Consider the following 22327-nt stretch of genomic DNA (forward strand, 5'->3'; position numbering starts at 1 on the left):
TCAATCAGTCAGTCAGTCAGTATACAGTAAAGTTGAATAGGTCTATTAAATTCTTATTCGATGTTCATTTGATTTGTTGCTGTTGATTTTATTTATTTATGAACAATTATCTGTTTAAATTCACTTGGTATTGTTTGGTTGAATCTTTCCATTGATCTTTAGAACTACAATTGATCAGTCTCTTATTGGCCATATGTACATACTGTGTGTATTGCCTCGATATAGCCTTAATTCACAAGCATTAAAAGCAAAGATGGATAGTGACTAGCAGTGGAATCCAGGACGTGCGCCTTGGATAATGCGATGGCGTTTGAAGCGAACGGTACTGGGTTCGAGTCATAGAGTGAACATCAACAAGTCTGAGATACAGGTACATCCAGTTGACGAGTCCCAAATAGGACGAAACACGAGTCAAACTGGATTCCACTGCTAACCACTATCCATCTTTGCTTATAATTATCTGTTTTATTTTGTTCCACTGTGGTTAATGTTTTAAAATTTTCTCTTGTCTCATTTATGTACTGGATACCTGTCTTATCCTAGTTTGGAACTAAGCTATGTGTGTCTACACGACCACACCATTGGAGGTTGCATGTATTTATAGTTATTTTTGGCTGAAAGTAAATCATCATTTCGGACAACCAATGGGGTCCTTCTTATTCATCCAATAGGGAAGCTACACATCGACATTCTAGAATGTTCCCCTTAGTGGTGATTGAATGGAATGTCTTCAGCTCTTTCTGGGCTTCTTGAGGTTTCCTTGAGTTTGTCAACAAGCCATCTTTACACTTAGATTCCACTGTTAAACTCCATTTATCACTGTTTATAATCTCTATATCTATATTCTTAATTTATTGTAATCCTTTTTTTATTATTTTAGGATGCTAAACAACATGTTGAATTATGTATAGATAAATTGAAAGCATGTAAATACATTTATAATAATTCAATGTGTAAATTAGAATCTTTATCAGATTCAATTCATATTAAAAGATTAAAACAACAATATACAAAAAATGATTATTATATAATGAATAATAAGGATAATCATGATTCTATTGAACATTGTCCAAATACAGATAATCAATGTATCCATGAACATTACCATTGTAATAGTAATAATAATAATAATGATAAGGATAATCTGGTAACTATGGAACTATCCCTTAATCAATATAAATCAGTTCAATATAATATAAATGGATTAGAGAGGAAGGATAATAGATGGATCAAATCCAATAATGATGATTGTTTAAATATTAATGATGATGGTGGTGATCATATGAAAATGGATAATCATCATAATGATAATAGTTCAACTGTTAATTGTTTCCCTATAATGAATGGTTTATTAGAGGTAAATTTTTATTAATTTGTTTACAGTATATAAAAGATTTGTTGATGAAATTATTGTTAACTATGGATGACATTTAAGTGATACCGACTCAGTGGTCTATCGGTTAAATGCTCTGGCGCGAGACTGGTAGGTCCTGAGTTCAAATCTCGCGAGGCAAGATCGTGGATGCGCACTGTTTAGGAGTCCCACAATAGGACGAAATGGCCGTCACACAGTGCTTCCAGGTTTTCTATGGTGGTCTAACTTCAATTGACTCATGACTTCAACTATTAAAAATTACTATAATATCCACAAAACCCCATTATGATAACATTGAAAATGTTCACCTAATGATTAGGGTTATAAAAGAGTCCTAGTACGGCCGAGAATGTTGAGGGTCCGCTATCTCTCTAGATGCTCTCATATAGCCACGTGTATACAGCCTCTGTCAGGAAGCCGTACTTACTGCCTTCTCGTGGCAGGGGTGTTGTTTATGAAATTGAGAGGACGAAAAGCGAATGTCCGGCGCTTCAACCGTATTGGTGGACACGGAAAGTTCACCTAGGGGAGTTTGAAAACCCTGATTCCAAACCAATGGTGCACATTAGGCTCCAGTATCCTGAGGGGACAAATGGCGTATGAACCTAGTGTTGGTCACGGGCTACCATGGGACTAAATTTCCTCACGATGCCTCACTACCTTGTGGATCAGATCTTTACGTCAAAAGCTCCGGGTGTGGCCCCCTAAGAAAACCACCTGTTTCGGTTTGGGCCCCTGTGCAGTATCACAGCCCTCACACAAATCAAATGAGATTTATGTGCCCCTTTGTACCAATATTTGTGTGTTGAAATAAATAAATAGGGTTGTCATCAGTTAAAATGCCAGAACACTATTTAACCAAATGGATAAATGAATTTCGTGCCAAAATCTAAGACTTGTTATTCTAAATCTGATTGGTCCATCTATAAATTATAATCTCACCGATTTGTTTCAAAAAATGTTTGTTAAAAGTTGACAATGTTTACCATTTATGAATATTCGTAATATTTTGATCCAAATATGTAGTATCATTAAATTATTTAGTGAAAATTGAATTAATCTTAATCAATACTGAACAAAGTAAAACATTCAGTTATACATGGATTAGTTAAAGTCACTGAAGTATATCAGTACAGCGAGATGAGTTTATCAATAAAGCTTCTACATTTATCGAAATGACCACCAAATTCCGTGATATAAACGAAAGTGAGGATAGTCAGCTCCCCCTCTCCAAATGCTCTCACATGACAAAGCCACTGCAAGGGAAATCCTTCTCGCGGCAAAGTTGTTGTTTACGAAATTGAGAGGATAGAAAACGAATTTCCGGTGTTTTAATCGGTATGGTGGACCCAATATGTTTACCTACGGGGTTTGGAAAAATTTGACTCCAAACTAATGGTGTACATGGGCTCCAGGATTCTAAGGAAACAAAAGGCGTATGAACCTATTTTTGGTCGTCGTCTACTGTAGCACGGCATCTCCTGACGTTGGTCAACCACTTTTTATATTAGACCTCTAGGTCAAAAGCTCGGGCTGTGACCATCTACTAAATCACCTGCTTCGCTTTCGGCACCCGGACGATATTCCAGTTCTCAAACAAGTCGAATGACGAGGTGTGTAGCATATATAATGGTGCCTCCTTGTTTATGTGTTTTAATGAATATAAAAAATGTGGAACTGATATCTGTTTTAATTATAGTTAAAATAACTAATCATAAATTGTAATATCCTGCTTGTAGCTTGAAAATGGCAACCTTAGATTTTCACACGACACTTACACAAACTAATGATCAGGATTTATTTAAACACATAAATATTGGTACAAAGAGGCACCAGATATATATGCGCCTCACAAATAATCTCATTCGATTTGTATGAGGGCTGTGATACTGTTCAGGTGCCCAAACTAAAGCAGGTGGTTTTCTTAGGGGGGCATACCCGGAGCCTTTGACCTGAATGTCTGATCCACAAGGCAGTGGAGCATCGTGAGGAGATGCAGTCCTATGGTAGTCGGTGACCAACAATTAATTCATACGCCATTTGTCCCCTCAGGATACTGGAGCCCATGTGCACGTGAGCACACTTGCTGATATAAATATTGATTCTACTCACATTTGATAATTAGTTAACAAATTTCACATACAGGAGAAATAGACAGAATTTTTACAAAAACTTTAACTACATATCATAATGAATGAATTTCACAGCGAAATAATGGAAAAAGTAATATGATATTCACCTAATGTTTAAAACCATTGGTTACGATATGCACCTAGAACTTAATCAAGTAATATCCACCAGCTCAATTCAACAGTTTGTGACTTTATAGGCTCATACCATATCTCAATTTAGTCGCTTCTAGCTTTTTACCAACTTAATAGTACACCAACAAACGAAGTACTTTGAGATAGGCGGTGGCTAAGTATAAGTAACATTTGTTTCAACAACAGTCTTTAAAGACACACAATTTCATCAGTATACGCGTTATCTTTCCTTAGTTACGTAATAATTATATGATCATTAGAAAAATGCGTAGCTCAGTTGCCTATATGCTCAGTTATACATTCACAAGTTGACTATTCATTATTTTGACAGTGGTCTTGAGTGCTGTTGGAGGTATGAGGGCAGTTATCACTTCCCGGTTGCCCACACCATGTAGGATTTATTCTTGAGGTACCTGGAAAGGATATTTGGTTAGAAGTGGTCTTAATGACGTGAGAGCGTGACTGCAGTGCCCAAGGGACAACTGCTTGACGTCGGTCACACCGATTACTACGACGCTCTATGCTGACTAGTGTAGGGGATGATTGGAAGAAAGTTAGGGGCGGCCATACCAAAACGTGGCATCAGTGTTTGAAGTCACTTACTTCTATTCTGAGCCATGTTCGTAGATGCAGACTACTTGGTTGGGGTCCGCGTGACTATCTTAACCAACGGTTGGAGACTTTGTGTGACATGGCTCAGAATTGATCACAAAGGCATCGGTGTATACACTCTTTATATTCGCTTAACGATTGGGATTAAAATTGTTTCATATCTGTCTTCCTTCCTATACTATATCCTTATATACAACCTATCTTTTATATATTACCACCACTAAATTAACTACTTCTATGAATTCTGTTTGAATTCTGTGCTAACGAGGTATGGCAACTTGGACCGATGCATATGTGTACCTGGTCCTACGTTGTAGCTGACTGACTGACTATTCATTATTTGCCAGGTATATAATATTGATAATATGTTATGTGTACGTTACGTTCATAGCTCCTAACTTCTTATATATATGACTGATGTTTATATCATTTTTCTTTTGATAATTTTAGTCACTTCATCAAGCTTCCATTGAGATTGATTCCCTACAAAATTCTCCATTTCTATCTTCAATTGATTCAAAAGAAGACTATTGTACTTCCATTGATACAAGTACTACTACTACTACCAATACAACATCATTATCATTATGTACAGAATCTTTTTCTCAATCATCTCATGCATCATCAGCATCTATTTCACCAGCATTATCTTTTGACACATTAACAACATCAACAACCACAACAACCACACCCTCATCAGCATCATCATCATTTGATGAACAATCTTCAACTTTACTGTTAATGAACTCCTTCAATCATTTAAATCTAACTAATAACACTTCACATTCATTTCTATCAAAAGAGATATGTTGTAGTAATTTCACTATAACAAATTCTAGTTAAACAGTATTAACATTTGTAAAGAAGTCGGTTTTTTGTGTGTCAATTTATAAACTACTTTCAAAGTTAAAAGTAGTATGTTTACTTATTGAGTAAATAATTCTCTCCCATTTCTATCATGACAACAATATTTCAATGGGATCTATTGAAATATTGAATGTATAACTGTAAAGGATTCATTAGAAGAAAAGATAATCAACTATGGAAAATACTGCTGATTGAAATTCTAATGTAGGAAGGTTGTATTTATTTTCTTTCAAGAATTGAATGCTTCCATTATTTGCTTTCTTTTTTATTTCGGTTACTTCTTCTACTATCCTTCATTATTTTATATATACATAATGTTAGTAATGGGATAAATGCATTGAAATGTCAATATACTACTTATAACATTACTAACATGGGAATTACTTACTTACGCCTGTTACTCCTCGTCGAGGAGCATAGGTCGCTCACCAGCATTCTCCATCCAACTCTGTCTATTTATTTTGTTCTTCTTCTTATTGTTTATATCAGCTATAATCTAGTCAAGTAAATCAATGCGTTTTACAATCACCCTTATATAGATATTTATTATTTTATTCATTAAAATAAATAAGAAGAAAGCATTTTTATTTCTTTTCTTGAGTTTTCTATTATGTATCCTTTATACTGGATGTATATTTGAGAGTAATTGAATTGACTACTAACTACATATATAAGTAGTACAGTTTGTGTTGTTAAAATATCATTGAATCTTATTAGAGTCAAGAAGTAGAATTTCAACACTATATAACAAGTCTAACTTAAACCAATCCACGAAATTGAGCAATCATTCACCAATGTCATCAATGAGTTGATATCTTTCAACAGACCTGGTTGAATTACACTGGTTACTGCTTCTCACTAGAACTCCATGAAATACCTCATTGTTGCTGGTGCGACTGAATTATGAGACAAGGAGAAGGTGCAGCAGAGACTAGTAGGTTCTGAGTTTGAATTTCCCGAGGCGGGATCGTGGATGCACACTGCTGAGGAGTCCCATAATAGGGCGAAACGGCCGTTCAGTGCTTCCACGTTTTCGATGGTGGTCTAGCTTCAATTGACTCATGATCTCAAGTACATAAAATTACTAAAATCTTCACAAAACCCTTTTCTGTTAACTATATAAGAAGTCTTTCCCAGTTTAATTAGTTCTGTTATATAATATGATTAACTATGAAGTTGAATGATGTGGATATGAATCATACGATTTGGATGAATTCCCATAAGATTATATGGGAGATAATTGGCAACTAGGATGAAATGTAGATTATGTAAAACCTCTTAACGATAACGTCTAATCATTTTCTATTGAACATAATATATCACTACCGAGTTATTTTATTGTTCATTAGTTATAATAATTAACTTAGCTTGCAACTTGAATGATATGACCCCTAAAGAAAGTTAGTTTTTACTGATTCTTAGAGGGCTTTTCCAATCAACATGTAGGTTTAGTTTAGGATTGATATTCGTTGTCAGTCAGTCAACTACAACGTTGTACCAGACACATATATACATCGGTCCAAGTTGCCACATCTCATTAGCACGACAAGATAAACACCAAATACATAGAAATAGTTACTTCAATGGTAGTATTATATAAAAGGAAGATTGTGTGCAAAGATATGATACAGGGAGAAAGAACTAGTTCGTAGGAACAAATGCATAAAGTAATTTTAATCTCACGGTTTAAGGAAAGACAAAGAGTGTATACACCTACACCATTGTGATCCATTTCGAACCATGTCACTCAGAGTCTCCTACTATTGGTTACAATAGGTCACACGGATGAAATATTGTTCACTGAACGTATATTGATCATAAATTCCTCATATAATCAGAATCGAATCATTCCAAGGTCATATAGAGCGTCATAACTTTAAGTCGAAATTCATTTGTTAAGTTTCTAGTTACAATCAAATACCTTTCACATCAATTTGATAAGTGATAACAATACACAAAGTCTAAGATAAGATGGAATTGGTTGAATTCCTTCGATTATCCAAGCATTATCGATCATTTACTATGAAATTATCTATCATAATTCATTTAACATACTAACACTCATCACCTGATTGTTTATCGCTTAGATTAATGGCCCCCAAATGCCCTGGTACAGCCGAGAGTGGGGAGAGTCTGCTCTCCCTCTCGAAATGCTCTCATATGGCCACGCGAATATATAGCCTCTGCCAGGGAAGTCCTACTCACTGCCTTCTCGTGGCGGGGATGTTGTTCACAAAAGTGAGAGGACGAAATGCGAATGTCCGGCGCTTTAACCGGGTTGGTGGATGTGGAGGATCCACCTAGGGGAGTTGGAAAACCCCGATTTCAAACCAATGGTGCACATGGGCTCCAGGATCCTGATGGAACGAATGGCGTATGAACCAACTGTTGGTCACCGGCTACCATGAAACTGCATCTCCTTACGATGCTCCACTGCCTTGTGCATCAGACCTTTAGGTCAAAGGCTCCGGTTGTGGCCCCCTAAGAAAACCACCTGCTTCAGTCTGGGCACCTGTGCAGTATCACAGCCCTCACAGAAATCAAATGAGATTTGTGCGGCGCATATTTATCTGGCGTTCCTTTGTACCAATATTTATGTGTTTAAATAAATAAATAACAATAATGCCTTATAGATATCCAATTAAAAACTGTCAACATATTAATTCGAAGTAAGATGGTGGTTGGAGGTGGTCAACAGGAAACCCTAGACACAGGTTTCGTGCCACTTGGCATTCGTCAGCAAGGTATACCTTTAGTCTTGAGGGAACTCATGCTCCCTGACGACTTCGATCCCGTGTCATTCAGCTTCACAGTCAGAGACGTTATCGCTGAGCTTTCCGGGTCGCGACCGACCTACTGTAGGACTGAGATGTGATCACATTGCAACTTGATCGATAGCATTCGATCTGCACTAAGAAACACTTAACACACATGACATTGATCACCATCCAGTGACCAATCAATTGTGATTATTTCGAAGTAGACCATTTATTCATTAGTTGTATTTTATAATATACTACTCTTTGAATCTATGATACTACTCATAGTAGTCAATTCTAATAGACTTTGTCTGTATAAAAAGCAACACCAAAAAAAGAAAGGAAAGTGATCATGTTTAATAGGTCTGTTTTAATAAATCAATAAGCAGATCGGTGAGCTGCGATAATTAATTCTATCATTATAACCTTAATATGAATGAATCTTTTAAATGATAATGACTGATCTCCCCGAAATAGGAATGATCTTTCTATATTGTCGATAATCAATAAAGATTTCAATGATTCATATGTTATTGATAGATTTCACTGAAATTAAAGTATAAGAAAAAACTGGTCCATCAATACCAAAAGGGGTCGTGTATTCTTGATAATATGTTCGGTGCTTTACCTGGGACGGAGGGTTCACCTAGGGGAGTTGGAAGCACCCAATGATGTGATCTAGGATCCTGAGGAAACAAATGGCATGTAAACCTATTGTTAGTCACCGGATACCGTGGAATTACATCTAACATTGCTCCAGAGCCTTATAGATTAAACCGCCGTAAGAAACGATCAGGATGTAGCTCCCCAAGTGAACTACCAGCCTTGATTTGGGCACCCGGACAGTAATCTAGCACTCAAACAAACCAAATAGTTTAGTGTGTCGCATCTATTTTTGGTGATCTCGTACTAATATTCACCTGTATTGAAACATTGATTCATAAAAGTAAATGACTAACTTTCATTAGGTTCTCTGAAGTTCAATGATCAACAAATTGCATCTAGAAGACATTGATCAAATTAAGATCTACAGTTAGAAACAATCTAAATATATTAAGACTCCGAACCAAATAGTGATATTGTGACCTCCATTCTGTATACTCAAAAATCTATACAACTATTAATCAATATTCAATCTTTAATCTAAATAACGATAGGCATACTTATGAATAAACATCATACTTACTGAATAAGTAACTGCATATATTGCGGAGATCCATAAAACTCCTCGAAAAGGGATCTGAAAACACAAAGAAGCATCTTATCCAATCACCATTCAGTAGACGTTTTGCCAGAAACATCTAGAAAGTGGAAAGTTATATGCTGAGTTTCTGATTGCATGATTACTTATACTACTACTATGTTTAGTAGCATTCCAGAATTTTTCGGAAGACAGGGGTCATCTAAAATGTAATAAAAATCCTAGATTTTCTGTACAGGAACGAACCTTTGGAGTAAAGCTTTTTCTTCCATATTTCGTGCCTTTTCTCTCGTGTTCAAGTTGCTGTAGACTTAGCTCTGGGTGTGAGGTTACTAGAAAAGCTTAGGAACCAAATCTTGCGTTCAGTCAGAAGACTTACCAGATTGTTTAATGGGTTCAATTCTCAGTTTCATTATCAACACTTTAATGTAGATAGATCTAACTGATAAGTTCATAATGGGACGAAACGAGCCTTCTGAATTGAAATAGTAGTCACAATGTAATATATATACAAGAAACAGGTAGTTAAATTCTAGTGTCGTTAAGATTCTCCACAGAATCTATATCAATCGACAAATAGATACTAGCACAATGGGTATTTGTGAAGATTTTAATAATTTTAATTGTTGGATTCATGAGTTTATCTAGGTCAGACTACCACTAAAAACCTGAAAGAACTGAATGGCTATTTCTTCCTAATATGAGACTCCTAAGCAGCACGCATCCACGATCCCACATGCGTGATTAGAACCTTTGGTCTCGCGCTCTAGCGCTAAACCTCTAGACCACTGAGTCAGCATCCAACTGTGTTAATGTCTAACATCGATTGATCCATGATCTTACGCAATCATTCATCCATTGAAAATCACTACATTCTCCATAAACCCACATCCTTAAATGTTTTTATTTACATAAATATTTATGTGTGCATTATGATATTTGAATTTATTCAGTTTGCTTGAAACTGTTGATGAAAGTAAATAATACTAAATTCTACTTACAATATCAAGTTACATCAGGAGATATAATGTCAAGTTGTATAATTCATTTGTCAATAGGTTGTCGTTCCTTCTTCTTTCCATCAGATTACAATAAGACGGTGGTTGGAGGCAGTCAACAGGAATCCTTGGACATAGGTGTCGTGCCACTTGGCACTCGACAACAACGTCTACCTGTAATCTTGAGGGAACTAATGCTACCTGACGGATTTGATTTCGTGTCACCCAGGTGGTGATCAATCAACTGTATACATTACATCACCTCATAAATTCACAGTTTTAATGTAAATACTTTTTCTTTCTAATGAAATAGTTCGACTTTATAGTTTGATAATTACATTGGAATGCCGGGCGAACATTCACTTGTTAGTCACTATTTCATTAAAGTAACAAGAAGCAATCTTGTAAAACCAAATCATTACGATAAAAAGTAAACTATCTTTGTTTCAATCAATAAGAGCAGGAAATAAAATCAATAGTGGGTTTATTAAAACCATTACTAATAGGGATGCAAATATCATGCTTGATGAATGTAAGGATGGCTCGTTGGTAAACTCTAGGAAGCCTCAAGAAGTCCAGAAAGAGCTGAAGGCATTCCATCCAATCACTGCTAGGAGAATATTCTAGAATGTCGACGTGTAGCTTCCCTATTGAATGAATAAGAATGACCCCCTATGTGTCTATTGGCTGTCCGAAATGATGATTTACTTTCAGCCAAAAACTATAAATACATGAGATTTTTGTACTATATTTTAACACTGTTTTGGGGAATAAACTTCCTGCTTACTAGTCTTCTGTCCCCTCTTTTGCGACGTTTCGGGTTCGATCGTTCAAGTAGTCTAGTAGTACGCGGTATAGTAAGAACCAAAGCTCTAGATATAACAATGAACTAGTAAGCAACTGTCTTAACTCAGTAGTTTAGTTCATAGTACTTTAAGAGTTTGAAGCGTAAAATACTGGATTCTAGATGCAATGTAAACATTTAAACTAGATTACTGACATATACAGCAGACGAAACTTAAATAGGACGAAACGTATATCCTAGGTTCGTCTGTCAGTTATAATTTGTCTATTACAAATCGAATTACAAGATAAACTGAGACAACTAATTATAAAAATATATTATTCTATAAAAGTCTCTATCATTTGAAGATGATATTGTAGTGTATGCTACTGATGGCGATAGATATAAGTAGTATATATCATCAATCGAAAGTGAAACGTCTGATGTCAAAAGGTTAGGAAGATCGAAGGAAAGAGAAATGTGAACGGAGAATGATTGGTGTGGAAATGAAGGAACAATGAAATCTAAGACGATTGATTGACATTTTGCAAATGAAGAAACTACTGTGTCATTTTCAGATTTTAGTAAGATGTTCTGTAATTCTATATTCATACACATTCGATTGTCCTCACTAGTGTTTACGTTCACTACAATATTACCATTGACTAACTTAACTAGCGATGAGTTATGCATAACTCTTAGAAATCCTGTATAAGTATCTTTAAAAAGTTGTTAGAAGTATAATAATTTGAAATTACTTGAAGACAATATGGTCCTGAATGTATAGGAAATCTTAGGAAATAAAGATGGATAGTGGTTAGCAGTGGAATCCTGGACGCAAGTTTCCTTCTATTTAGAACTCGTCAGCTGGATGTACCTACATCTCAGAGTTGATGCTCACTCTGAGACTCGAACCCAGTACCTTTCGCTTCAAACGCCACTACGTTATCCACCTAGCTACTGAGTTCATCTTCGCTTAGAATGCTTGTGAATTAAGGCTATAAAGAGGCGATACGCACAGTATGCACATATGGCCAATAAGTGACTGATCAATGGTAGTCCTAAACATCCATGGGAAGATTCTAACATACAATACCAAGTGAATTTAAATCTGGTCTTATGTTGAAGTGATCTATAGGAACTTATTTTAATTTGGGGGTAGTATTCTGTGTACAGTAATATGAGCTAGTGAGTTAATAAGATATAGAGGAATTAAACAAACGTTTTGTCTTAACTGATGGCCCATCACCTATCTGTTAACATACAATCTCACAAAGGATTTAAACACGAACATAAAGAGATTTATAATGATCATACTAAGTAGGAATCTACAGTACTTGACTTCAGTCAGTATTGTTGACCGTCATTTTAATATACGTTCAACCTGTCTTAGGACCATATCATACAGTTAGTAATTCATATCCTCATACAATTGATAATATAACTTTTCAATGTTATTGTGGTATATACTACTTATGTCGACAAATATAAGTAGTATGTAGCACCGATCAGATACATAGCAGTACAGGACTGAATGGATAACAATAAAGGCTTCATTCATGACATCATTACAACTCTTAATACACTAACATCCCTAGTCATCATTACTTCATTGTTTATTATGTATATATGAAAACATAGAAGAGTAGACCTTTGTATTTACCAAGTAATTCAAGACATATATATGTACTTTGAGGGGAAACAAACAAACAAACAAGCAACGGTATGTAAATAAGTGTTTGTTTATCATAGATGCAATACATTTACCTTTCATTAAATCATCATTGAAGATAGTCAGAACAATTACCACACCACAACATAGCAATAATGATCCTTTAAAGAAGCATATAAATATAAGTAGTATCATTAGTAGTTTATCAAAATCATTACAACTTATCATACTACTTAATGATAATAAGTCTACCCATTCTATTCATTGTTGCTATTACATTTGATTCATGTTTAAGTTTTGGTCAAGTTTTCCATATTACCAATGATCAAAATCTTATTTTCAATGAAACTATTATAAATCAATCGGTTACTCTTGTCAACAAAATGCTCAATTCAAATTATTGGTATGAACGAACGAATATTACTAATATGACAATACAAGTAGTATAGTGTTATCATATATATATATAAAAAAATCTAATTTTTCCCTTATTAGATTGTGAACGGTGTATTGTTTGAATATACTTTGCATCTTACACGTACAAATTGTACAAAGATGCAAATGACTCAAAAGAGTCAACCGAGGAGATGCCAATTGAATTATAAAACTGTAAGTTTTGAATGGAAATGAATGATGGATGAATTTTTGTTTAAATAATTTCAAATTTTAAATTTTTAATAGTTGAAATCATGAGTCAATTGAAGCTAGACTACCATGGATAACCTGGAAGCACTGGAAGGTCGTTTCGTCCTACTATGGGACTCCTCTGCAGTACGCATCCACGATCCCGCCTCACAAGATTCGAAACCAGGACCTACCAGTCTCGCGCCAGAGCACTTAACAGATAGAACACTGAGTCGGTATCCAACGGTGTTAATGGGTAACTTTAACCAATCCATGAAGTTTGAGAAACCGCCGACCAATTGTCTTCAGTGAGCTGTTATCTCACAACAGACGTGGTTGAACTCTACTGGTCACTGCTTTCCACTAGAACTCCAAAATATGTATCTTGAAATCAGTCACTAGTGAGCGTATGATTATAATCGGAAGGAGTTTTGTGGAGATTTCAGTATTTTTAATATTTGAAATCATGAGTCAACTAAAGCTACTATTAAAAATACTGAAATCTCCACAAAACCCCTTTTGATTAAATTACTCATTGTTAGGTTGAGATCTTATAAGCACAGCTGTCAAATGACTGGAATGTGCGAAGGTGGGGAGATTCAGCTCTATCTCTCGATTTGCTCTCACATGGTAACGTGTATATAATCACTTCCAAGGAAGTCGTAATCAGTGCCTTTTCGTGACGCGGGTGTTGTTTGCGCCTCAATTAAGTTGATGGTTATGGAGGATCCATCTGGGGGAATTGGAAAACCTTAATTCCGAACCAATGATGCACATGGGATCCTGAAGGAACAAATGGCAGATGAAAAAATTATCGGTTACCGGCTAAGAATGGACTACATCTCCTGCCCTTGCTCCACTGTCTTGTGGGTTAGACCTTTAAGTCGGAGGCTTTGGTTGTAGCCTCCCTAACAAAACCACCTACTTCAGTCGGGTAACTCATATCAGTCACCATATGAGTATATTGTTATATGATTTGTTTACTAACCAGTTTCATAAAACTGATTCTATACAAAAAGTTGTTTGTTAATGAAAACTGTTCACTTTGAAGAAAGTTTACATCACAAGATGAATTCAGTTATACAATTATTGATTTCCTCAGATAACCAAGAAGTAGTTACCTTCTATTATACGACTCTTTGATGGTTCATACGAATGGCTTTTAATCCTTATCTAATCCATGTGTATTTATAGTCCAAACTGGTCTATGTGATTCTTACCACCAAAGATTTGAGATTATGTTTTATGATTAAGGTTATTAGAAATCTGATTAAAGTTTTTCTGTATCGTGAAAGATATTACTTGCAGAACAGAAGATGAGATGAATTCATTTGGTATTGTTTATTTGAATCCTCCAATTGATGTTTAGGACTGTAATTGATCAGTCTCTTAGTGGCTATTAGGACTCAGTAGCTAAGTGGATAACGCAATGACGTTTGCATTGAACGGTACTGGGTTTGAGATGCAGGTTTATTCGGCTGAAGAGTCTCAAATAGTTCGAACCACGCATCTTGGATTCCACTGCCAGCCACTATTCATCTTTGCTTAGAAAGTAAGATGATTTAGAATCAAATAGTCAACATCCGGAGTAGAGTTATTTAGAGGATTTCTATTAATTGTAGATCAGTTTATTCGACTTCTTTGGTTAGTATTAATCAAATGAGTATATGAAATAGACTATGATGGCTTATGTTGACAAAGTAGGTTCACGAAATAATTTGTACACACCCACACCCACATATACCCTTCTGAAGTATTTGGAGACATAATATGTTAATATTTACAATAAAGAGCTTCACTATCGGTCATAATTCAAATCTTGCACCTAGCAACTAACCAAAATGAAAAGGGATTATTATTATTCACACTATCATAATCCATGACAGTGGGACTATGTGTATTTTATTCTGGGTTACATGGAAAATGTAGAGTTTTCAACGACGAAAATACCATTTCATCATGCAGCAGACATGTTAATTGTAGTGTAGTCAGTCATGATAAAAGAAACATTACAACATACCAGAAGACATACTTCTTATTAGTTCTATAATAGACATTACCACATAGGGGTCCTTCTTATTTATCCAATAATGTTCCTCAAGCGGCGATTGGATAGAATGTCTTCGGCTCTTTCTGGCCTTCTTGAGGCTTCCTTGAGTTTGCTAACGAGTCATCCTTACAATGTCAGTAGATGATGGATAAGGAAAGAACGGGAGTGAAACACATGTGGCATGAAAATTCAGGAACAATAATAATTGGAGACGATGGACTGATATTTACAGAAGGAACAGTCAAGATTGAGACAATTGACTGATAGTTTACAAATTACCTATTTACTGTATGGTAGTCAGGTTTTAGTGAGATATTCGTGAGATATACCGTAGAATAATAAGGGCTATCAGGAGAATGGTTGTTACAATCTATTACGTAATCTATACTGAGAATTATTTACTGTAATAAAGCATACAGTAATCATACACTACTATTACCATTATTATTATTACTAATACTATTATTATTATTATTACTATCATTTACATGTTTATTTAGATCGGTCAAGTGTGCCGAATTCAATTTTTACTTAGTCCTTTGGTTAAACAACATAATCAATTAACAATTAAAAGTTGTAAACAAGATATGAATTCAATGAATAATTATATGAAACATAATCCATTGTCAGTATTGAGAAAACAAGGATCATTCAAAAAATGTTTTTAAATTTATTCTAAATTATTATTAATACAATAACAGTTCATGAAAATATTTTAGTGTTTTGATTTATGCTACTGATAACGTTGGAAACGAATAGTAAATATCATCAATCGAAAGTAAAATGCCTGAATGTTGAAGGTTAAGAAAATTTAATATAAGAGAACGAGAACAAAGAATGATTGGTGTTAGTAGGCGTCCGTACCAGAAAACTCTGCAGATGTGGGACAGAACCACATTAAGCCAAAGAACAGGAGCGACCAAATCTACCAGCTTTGAGATCATAATTATGCCAGAAATTTTCGGAGCCAGAACATTGACTGAGTGCGTTGACAAGAGTGTGGGTGATCAGGCCGACTTTCGTCAAGACTGACTGAAGTTGACGTTACCAACAGGGCGATGGTCAGATGTGTGGGCTCAGGATAAAAAAAAAACCAAAGAAAAAGAGAAAAGTGTAGCATGCATGTAGTATAGGGATAGAGTCCTATACCGTATCCGGTTTTGATTGACAGGTTAGTTGAAAAAACGTACGAGTAGGCGTACTCGGCGGCCGGAACGTGAGACGGTGCAGATGACATGAGCTGTTGACTGGGACGTGAGAATCAGGTCTTTGTAGTATCTAGCGTGGGATTCGAAATAGATTTAGAGATCCCGATAAATTTGATGAGTCTAGCATTAAGTCTCAGCTTATCAAGTATGACACTGTCATCGACATGTGCTAGCTTGAGACGATCAATGCTGATTATCTCGATGCGGTCATGTCGATCAACACTGAAGGTCTTTTCGTGAAAAGGTCCTTCGTAAGGCTTTTTCAAAGGCTAGAGTACCATATCAACTCATATGAAAACATATGAACAGGTAGATAGCTCTCGAGGGAGAATGAACTGTCGATGTTGTATACGAGATGACACCGGAGGCAGTGTTCGCATAAATTCAGACAGTCGTTGTACGTAGTCTCATTTGCCGAAACTGTTACTGCTCCGTGGTGTGAAAAATTCCCCAGACAGACGCAATATCGTACAGTTCAGCGGTGGAATATTGAATATCTGCCTTTAAGCTCGTTCTGATATTTAAGAGGATGAGCGGTAGGGTTTCGTACCAGTTTTTGTTTTCGTGTGCTCGAAGTGCACTTTCAAGTCGGCAATGAAACTGTTCAACTAAACCATTTTTAATAATAATAATAGTAATATATTTCTGCAATAGCAGGTACACGCCATTTTAACAGGCATGATCTACAAGTTACAAAATTTGCTGGTTCACAGTATGCATCCCAAGCATGGTTGTTTAGTAAACATGATCTATAAAAGTTGATAGCAGTTCATTCGTTTAGATACAATGTGTTTTCATCAAAATATTTTCCAAAGAGGCATCGCGTCCACGTTACACACCAGATACAATCTCGGCAAAATTGTGTTAGGATTTCGGTCGTGCTAAGTGTTTATGCAATGCAAATTTTAAGTTTAGAGTTGTTATAAAGTAGACTTGTGGAGCGCCTGGTGCGAACTATGACTTTGGGGAAGCGCGTTAGTCGAGCTTGTTCCAGATGTCATAAGTTACATAGCTTCACCCTCAAAGCAAGATTCTGGAGAAAGAAAAGAAAAGATGAAAGAAACCGAGGAGCAGCAAGGCGTTCGGAATTGAACGATAAGCAATGCTTAACATTTAGTAGTGGAACAGACAGAGGTATGACAAATTATTAGATCAAGTTGATACTAGCTCATGTTGTCAGAGTGAAATGTGAAAAGGGGCTCCCGATGAGACAATGCAGTAATAAACAACAATGAGTTGTGATATTTATTAAGGTGGAGTAGGTTTGAATGAAGGAAGGGAGGTCAAGATTGGAATGAGAAAGACTGTTTATTAGAACAGAGAGTGCATATAGAGAGTAGAGTGTTAAGTAAAATAGCAACCACATCCTTTACAGTCTGTCTTGTTTTTCATCATCCCATGCCTGCCACACAGTTTTCATGTAAAAATCTGAGTTAGCATGTTATAGGTTGTCTTAGTCGAACAGCTAATCCAGCATAAAAATTAGAAACATGAATCTGAATGGTGAGTGTAGGAGAACAATCTCAATATCACAGATTGATTGACTTGTTCTCATCCATAGAGAGCCTGATACAGTCAAAATGTTCTGCCCCACAAACACGAGTGGATTGAAGTCACCGCCCTCACCATCAATGCTTGCTGGTCAGTAAATCTACCCTCCCTCCTTTTGTGATGTTAGGCTCATTTAAGCTTTTTTTGGATATATATCATACCTCACACAATGCTTTGTGTTTCACATCCTGTTGGAAATTACTATTTCTATAAGTACCATTTTGCAAGCTTATCAGACAGTTACAAATTATGGACTGTGAGTAAGGCTTCGATGTGATGCTTTAATTGACTATAATGTGAAGTGTAGGTTGCCAATCAGAGCATAGGCATTCAGAAGGGTATAATGTAGGATAGTTGCTTTCCAAAGTAGGCGGTAAAGTGTAGATTCATATTAGTTGCAGATAAGGTAAAACAACGAGTGGTGAAATAATATTAATGGCAAGGCAATATAGTATACAGAAGAGTAAAAAGCTGGTAAAGAATAGACAAGAAGGAACTCACATTAAATTCGTACTGATATCCTTTTGTCGTATCCTAACCAGTTGATAGACAACAGGCTCTATAGATGTACGACCACTGGTAGTAATCAGTCGATTGTGCGTTTCTTTGGACGTTTCAGGTTATTTGTAAGCGTCGTTTAGCGACCGAGTATTGATAGGTTCAGTGAGTTGCCTGTCTACTTCAATTTAAAAAAATTAGGGGGTGGAAAGTATCTAATTCAACTACAAATTAGGGAAATAAGGCAAGTTAGTCTATATATGTAGAGAGCCAATGATGTCCGTGGTAGTAGGTGGTAGAAGGTGGTGCGTATGCGTTCTGTATCAAGCAGCCAGGTCGGCGAGGCGAATAATTCGGATTGGAATTTCTGTTCTCTGTCAGTTCTGACAGTCGAGGGACAACTGTACAGCACTATCCATCGTTCTAAGAAGCGGTGAGCAACTGTCCTCACCGTTCAAGCCATGATCAAAATAGCTTTGGGCGATCTTGTAAGAAGATCGATGCACGTGAGTATGCGATCATACCCGTGCGATAATGGCAATGGTCCCACAATGTCCATATGAACGTGAACGAAGCGAGCATCTGGCATGGCGAAAGTGACAGTAGGGGCAGCTACGTGCCTGTGCTTTTATGATCGTTGACATTGCAAGCATTGCTTTACCGACATACTGACATCTTTATTCATGAACGACCAGACGTATCGTGCAGCGATGAGGCGATACCTGCGATACCTAAATGAGATAGTCCATGCAGGTCGGCAAAGAAGAGACGACGATAAGCAGAGGGTACGATGGGTCAGGGAAGACGACTAAAAGTTTCAGACAGGGTAATACCTGAGCTAGTAGCTAGGGGTACTTCTCGTGACTGAAGGGATGTAGAATGTTATGTTTCTGTACAGGAGGGATCTCTTGCATGCATGTTTATTCTTGTTCTTTGTTAAACTATTTACGTAATCCGCGTCTCCTTTATTTCTATCCTATTGGTTTCTTCCTTTCCTTCTTCAAAATCAATTCAAAATTCTTGCCAATTAAACGGAACCTGATTTATTATTACTATTCTATTACTATTATTTTATTTTCCTTTCCTTTCTCAAACATGGCAAATTTAATTCTAACATTATTGAAACTTGTGTATTATTGCATTTTTGAAGAAACCCGAAATGGTTTCTTCACAACACTTATATACCCATAAGACGTTTGTGAATAATAATAATAATAATGGCAGATAGATTAAGTACTGGTAAAGTAACTGCATTCACTTGGATACGTGACAGAGCATCGTCAACATAGTTCGACTAACCTTTAACGTGACGAATTTTTGTGGTGTACTGAGAAACATAGTTCAAATGTCTGCACTACCGTGGTGAGTAGTCGTCAGACCTGGTATGCGGAGCATACGTTGAAGGCTTATGATCGATGGATATGTTGAAATCGCGGCCTTCTACTTCGTGCCGGAATTGTCGCCACATGATCTCTAAATAACCCCATCCTTTTTGCATACCATGTGGAGAGGTGAGGCCCAAGGACTGTGAGAATGACGATTATTAGCAGTTGCTAATAGGTTGTCGAACTTATGTATAGCAAAAGCTAATTTGTCCGGTGTCAGTCGGTGGGGATTTGCCGTGACTGGGAGCTCGCGGGTGTCTATATGGTGTACCACACGATGTCTTCGAGAGGTTTAGTTAGTTGCGGGAATGTCTAGAATAGAGCGTGGAATACATCGCCATGCAAATGGAATAACTCCGTGACTCAGTAGGTGTTCGTTTAAGCTTTAATGCCCATGAACTTACTGTTCGACGAAGGATCGGTTAGCTGCAGCCTATGTGAATCGACTAGGAATTCATAGTGCTGTAGGAAATCGATACCGAGTATGGCTTTGGGACTTTCGGCAATGAAGAATGCCCGTAGATACTGTCGTCGGTTGTTCAGGTTGACCGTAGGCCGTAGTGCACCGCAGATTGGGAGTGACTGAGTTATTCGCAGCACGTGGTTCAAGCATCGTAGCTTGAGACTTGCTGTTACCGACAGATACAGCAGACGCTTAGGCACCTGTATCCAGTAGGTACCTAGAGTTAGTGCAGTAGTCGTGGACATAAAATAAACGGCCAACCTGAGGTGAAGGGTCGACGAGTACGATCGCATTTACTCACCGGCTTAGGAATTTCTCGCTTTGTATAAGCAGGGTGCTCGACAACGGCGGGCACCGGACTTGAAGGCAGGGTGGAACCATCACCAACCAGTGCTCGCCTCCGAATCCGCTTTTTAGCGTGGCTTGGAAGATACCCGTTTAGGGCGATTTGTTACGGCTTTACGGGAGCGTGACCTGGCTTGGAGGACGTGGGGTTCTGGTATGTTGGAATGGCTAAAGAAATTGAGGCGGTATGAATACTGCCAACCCTATCATTTTGATCCGAAAGGCAACTAGCGTCGAGATCTACATTCGAGAGTGACGTTGAGGCAACTATATGGTTGTCTTGGGTGCTAGTCCGTGCCAAAATCTTATCTGCTATGAGGGTCACCTTGTTAAGTGATGTATCTTCGAGCAGAGCCGTAATTGTTGGTTGTATATGTGCTGGTAGAGGTTCGAACCATAATTCCTTACCAATTTCGGAATCAGTTGTCGTAGGTCCTGCAAGAGGTCGCAGGCGCGTGAGGTGATGGCTTGGTTAGATTCACCCGGGAAGGGACGTGCCAATAATGTTGTCAAGCGTTCATCCCTCAGTGGAAGGAAATGTCTGAGAATCGCCTCCTCGAGAAGATCATAGACGTTAGATACATTGGTTTTGAGGACAACCTTATGAACAACAGCAATGTGATCCCCTGGTAAGGTTTCCAGAGCGTCAGCGTATTTCTGCCGTTGGTTCGTTATGTGGCGGTTCACGAATTGAGACTCCAGTGCCGCGAACCAGACTTCTGGACTGTGGGGAATAAAGGATGCAGGTCGGAAATCGAGAACATCTACTTCATAGTCTCTTATATCATTACTACTCTCATCGTTATCCGTCATTTCAAGTTGTCGCCAGAATATTATAAATTGAAAGATATCAATATGAACATGTACTACAAACGTGGATAGGTAAGTATCTTGTGGTATCTAAGTAATACCGAGATTGTGCCAAAGTTTACAAGCGAGAATACTGAGTGTACAGGAGTTCGCGCAATGTCACAGAACAATGGAAGTGTCTTTTTTGTACAATTAAACAAACAGGTACGGAAAAACAACCACTAGTACAGTAGATAGTAATAATTGTTTCCATTATACCAATCGTGTGTTCTTCACAAAAGTAGGCTCATGTTAGTTCAGATATAAGCTAAGCAATTTGACTGGTATATTATGGTGTCACTGATGGCTCCATTATTTTGTCTGTTGGATCAGAAGCGAGAGCAAAGAAATCAGTCGGTTTATACTACCTTGGGACAAACATTTTAGATAATGGTTTAAAAAAAAACCTGCAAAATCTTTCCTTCCGACAGCGCCTACTATCTGTGAAATGAAATCTTGGGTAATCGTGGTTTTTCCGGTGATTCATACAAAATAAGTTTGAAAAGCAGCTGAGACAAAAGTACACACATACATAGATTTGTTTGACACAATCACTATTAGAAGTTAGTTTCTTCTAGATACGAACGATTTGTACAAAAACTTAAATCTTTCGTACATAAGAGCTCTTCCTTAGCTGATTTTGTGCAAAATATTTTGATGTATAGTAGAGGTAGTAGTGCATAATTGGACCTTTGCAAGGCCTTTGGATAACCTTTGTCAAGGTTAAACGGTCAAAAAGCTGGCGGCTTGGCGGCTGGTTTTTATGTATAATGCATAGACCGCATAGTCATCTGTCTGACTCTTCATACATTCGCCTTGCTC

The 22327-nt window shown here is 37.0% G+C and overlaps 1 protein-coding gene across 1 annotated transcript in view; it reads left to right on the forward strand.

Annotated features, from left to right (window-relative positions):
- The window catches only part of Smp_150670 (hypothetical protein), a gene marked incomplete at both ends in the record, with an annotated part of 56270 nt that overhangs the window by 16339 nt on the left and 17604 nt on the right, over positions 1 to 22327 (forward strand). The window contains 2 exon segments of the mRNA XM_018790663.1: positions 881 to 1088; positions 4715 to 4801. Coding sequence (XP_018646061.1) covers positions 881 to 1088; positions 4715 to 4801 — 295 coding nt within the window.

This window comes from Schistosoma mansoni, assembly GCF_000237925.1.
Source record: "Schistosoma mansoni, WGS project CABG00000000 data, supercontig 0041, strain Puerto Rico, whole genome shotgun sequence".
NCBI lineage: Eukaryota > Metazoa > Platyhelminthes > Trematoda > Strigeidida > Schistosomatidae > Schistosoma > Schistosoma mansoni.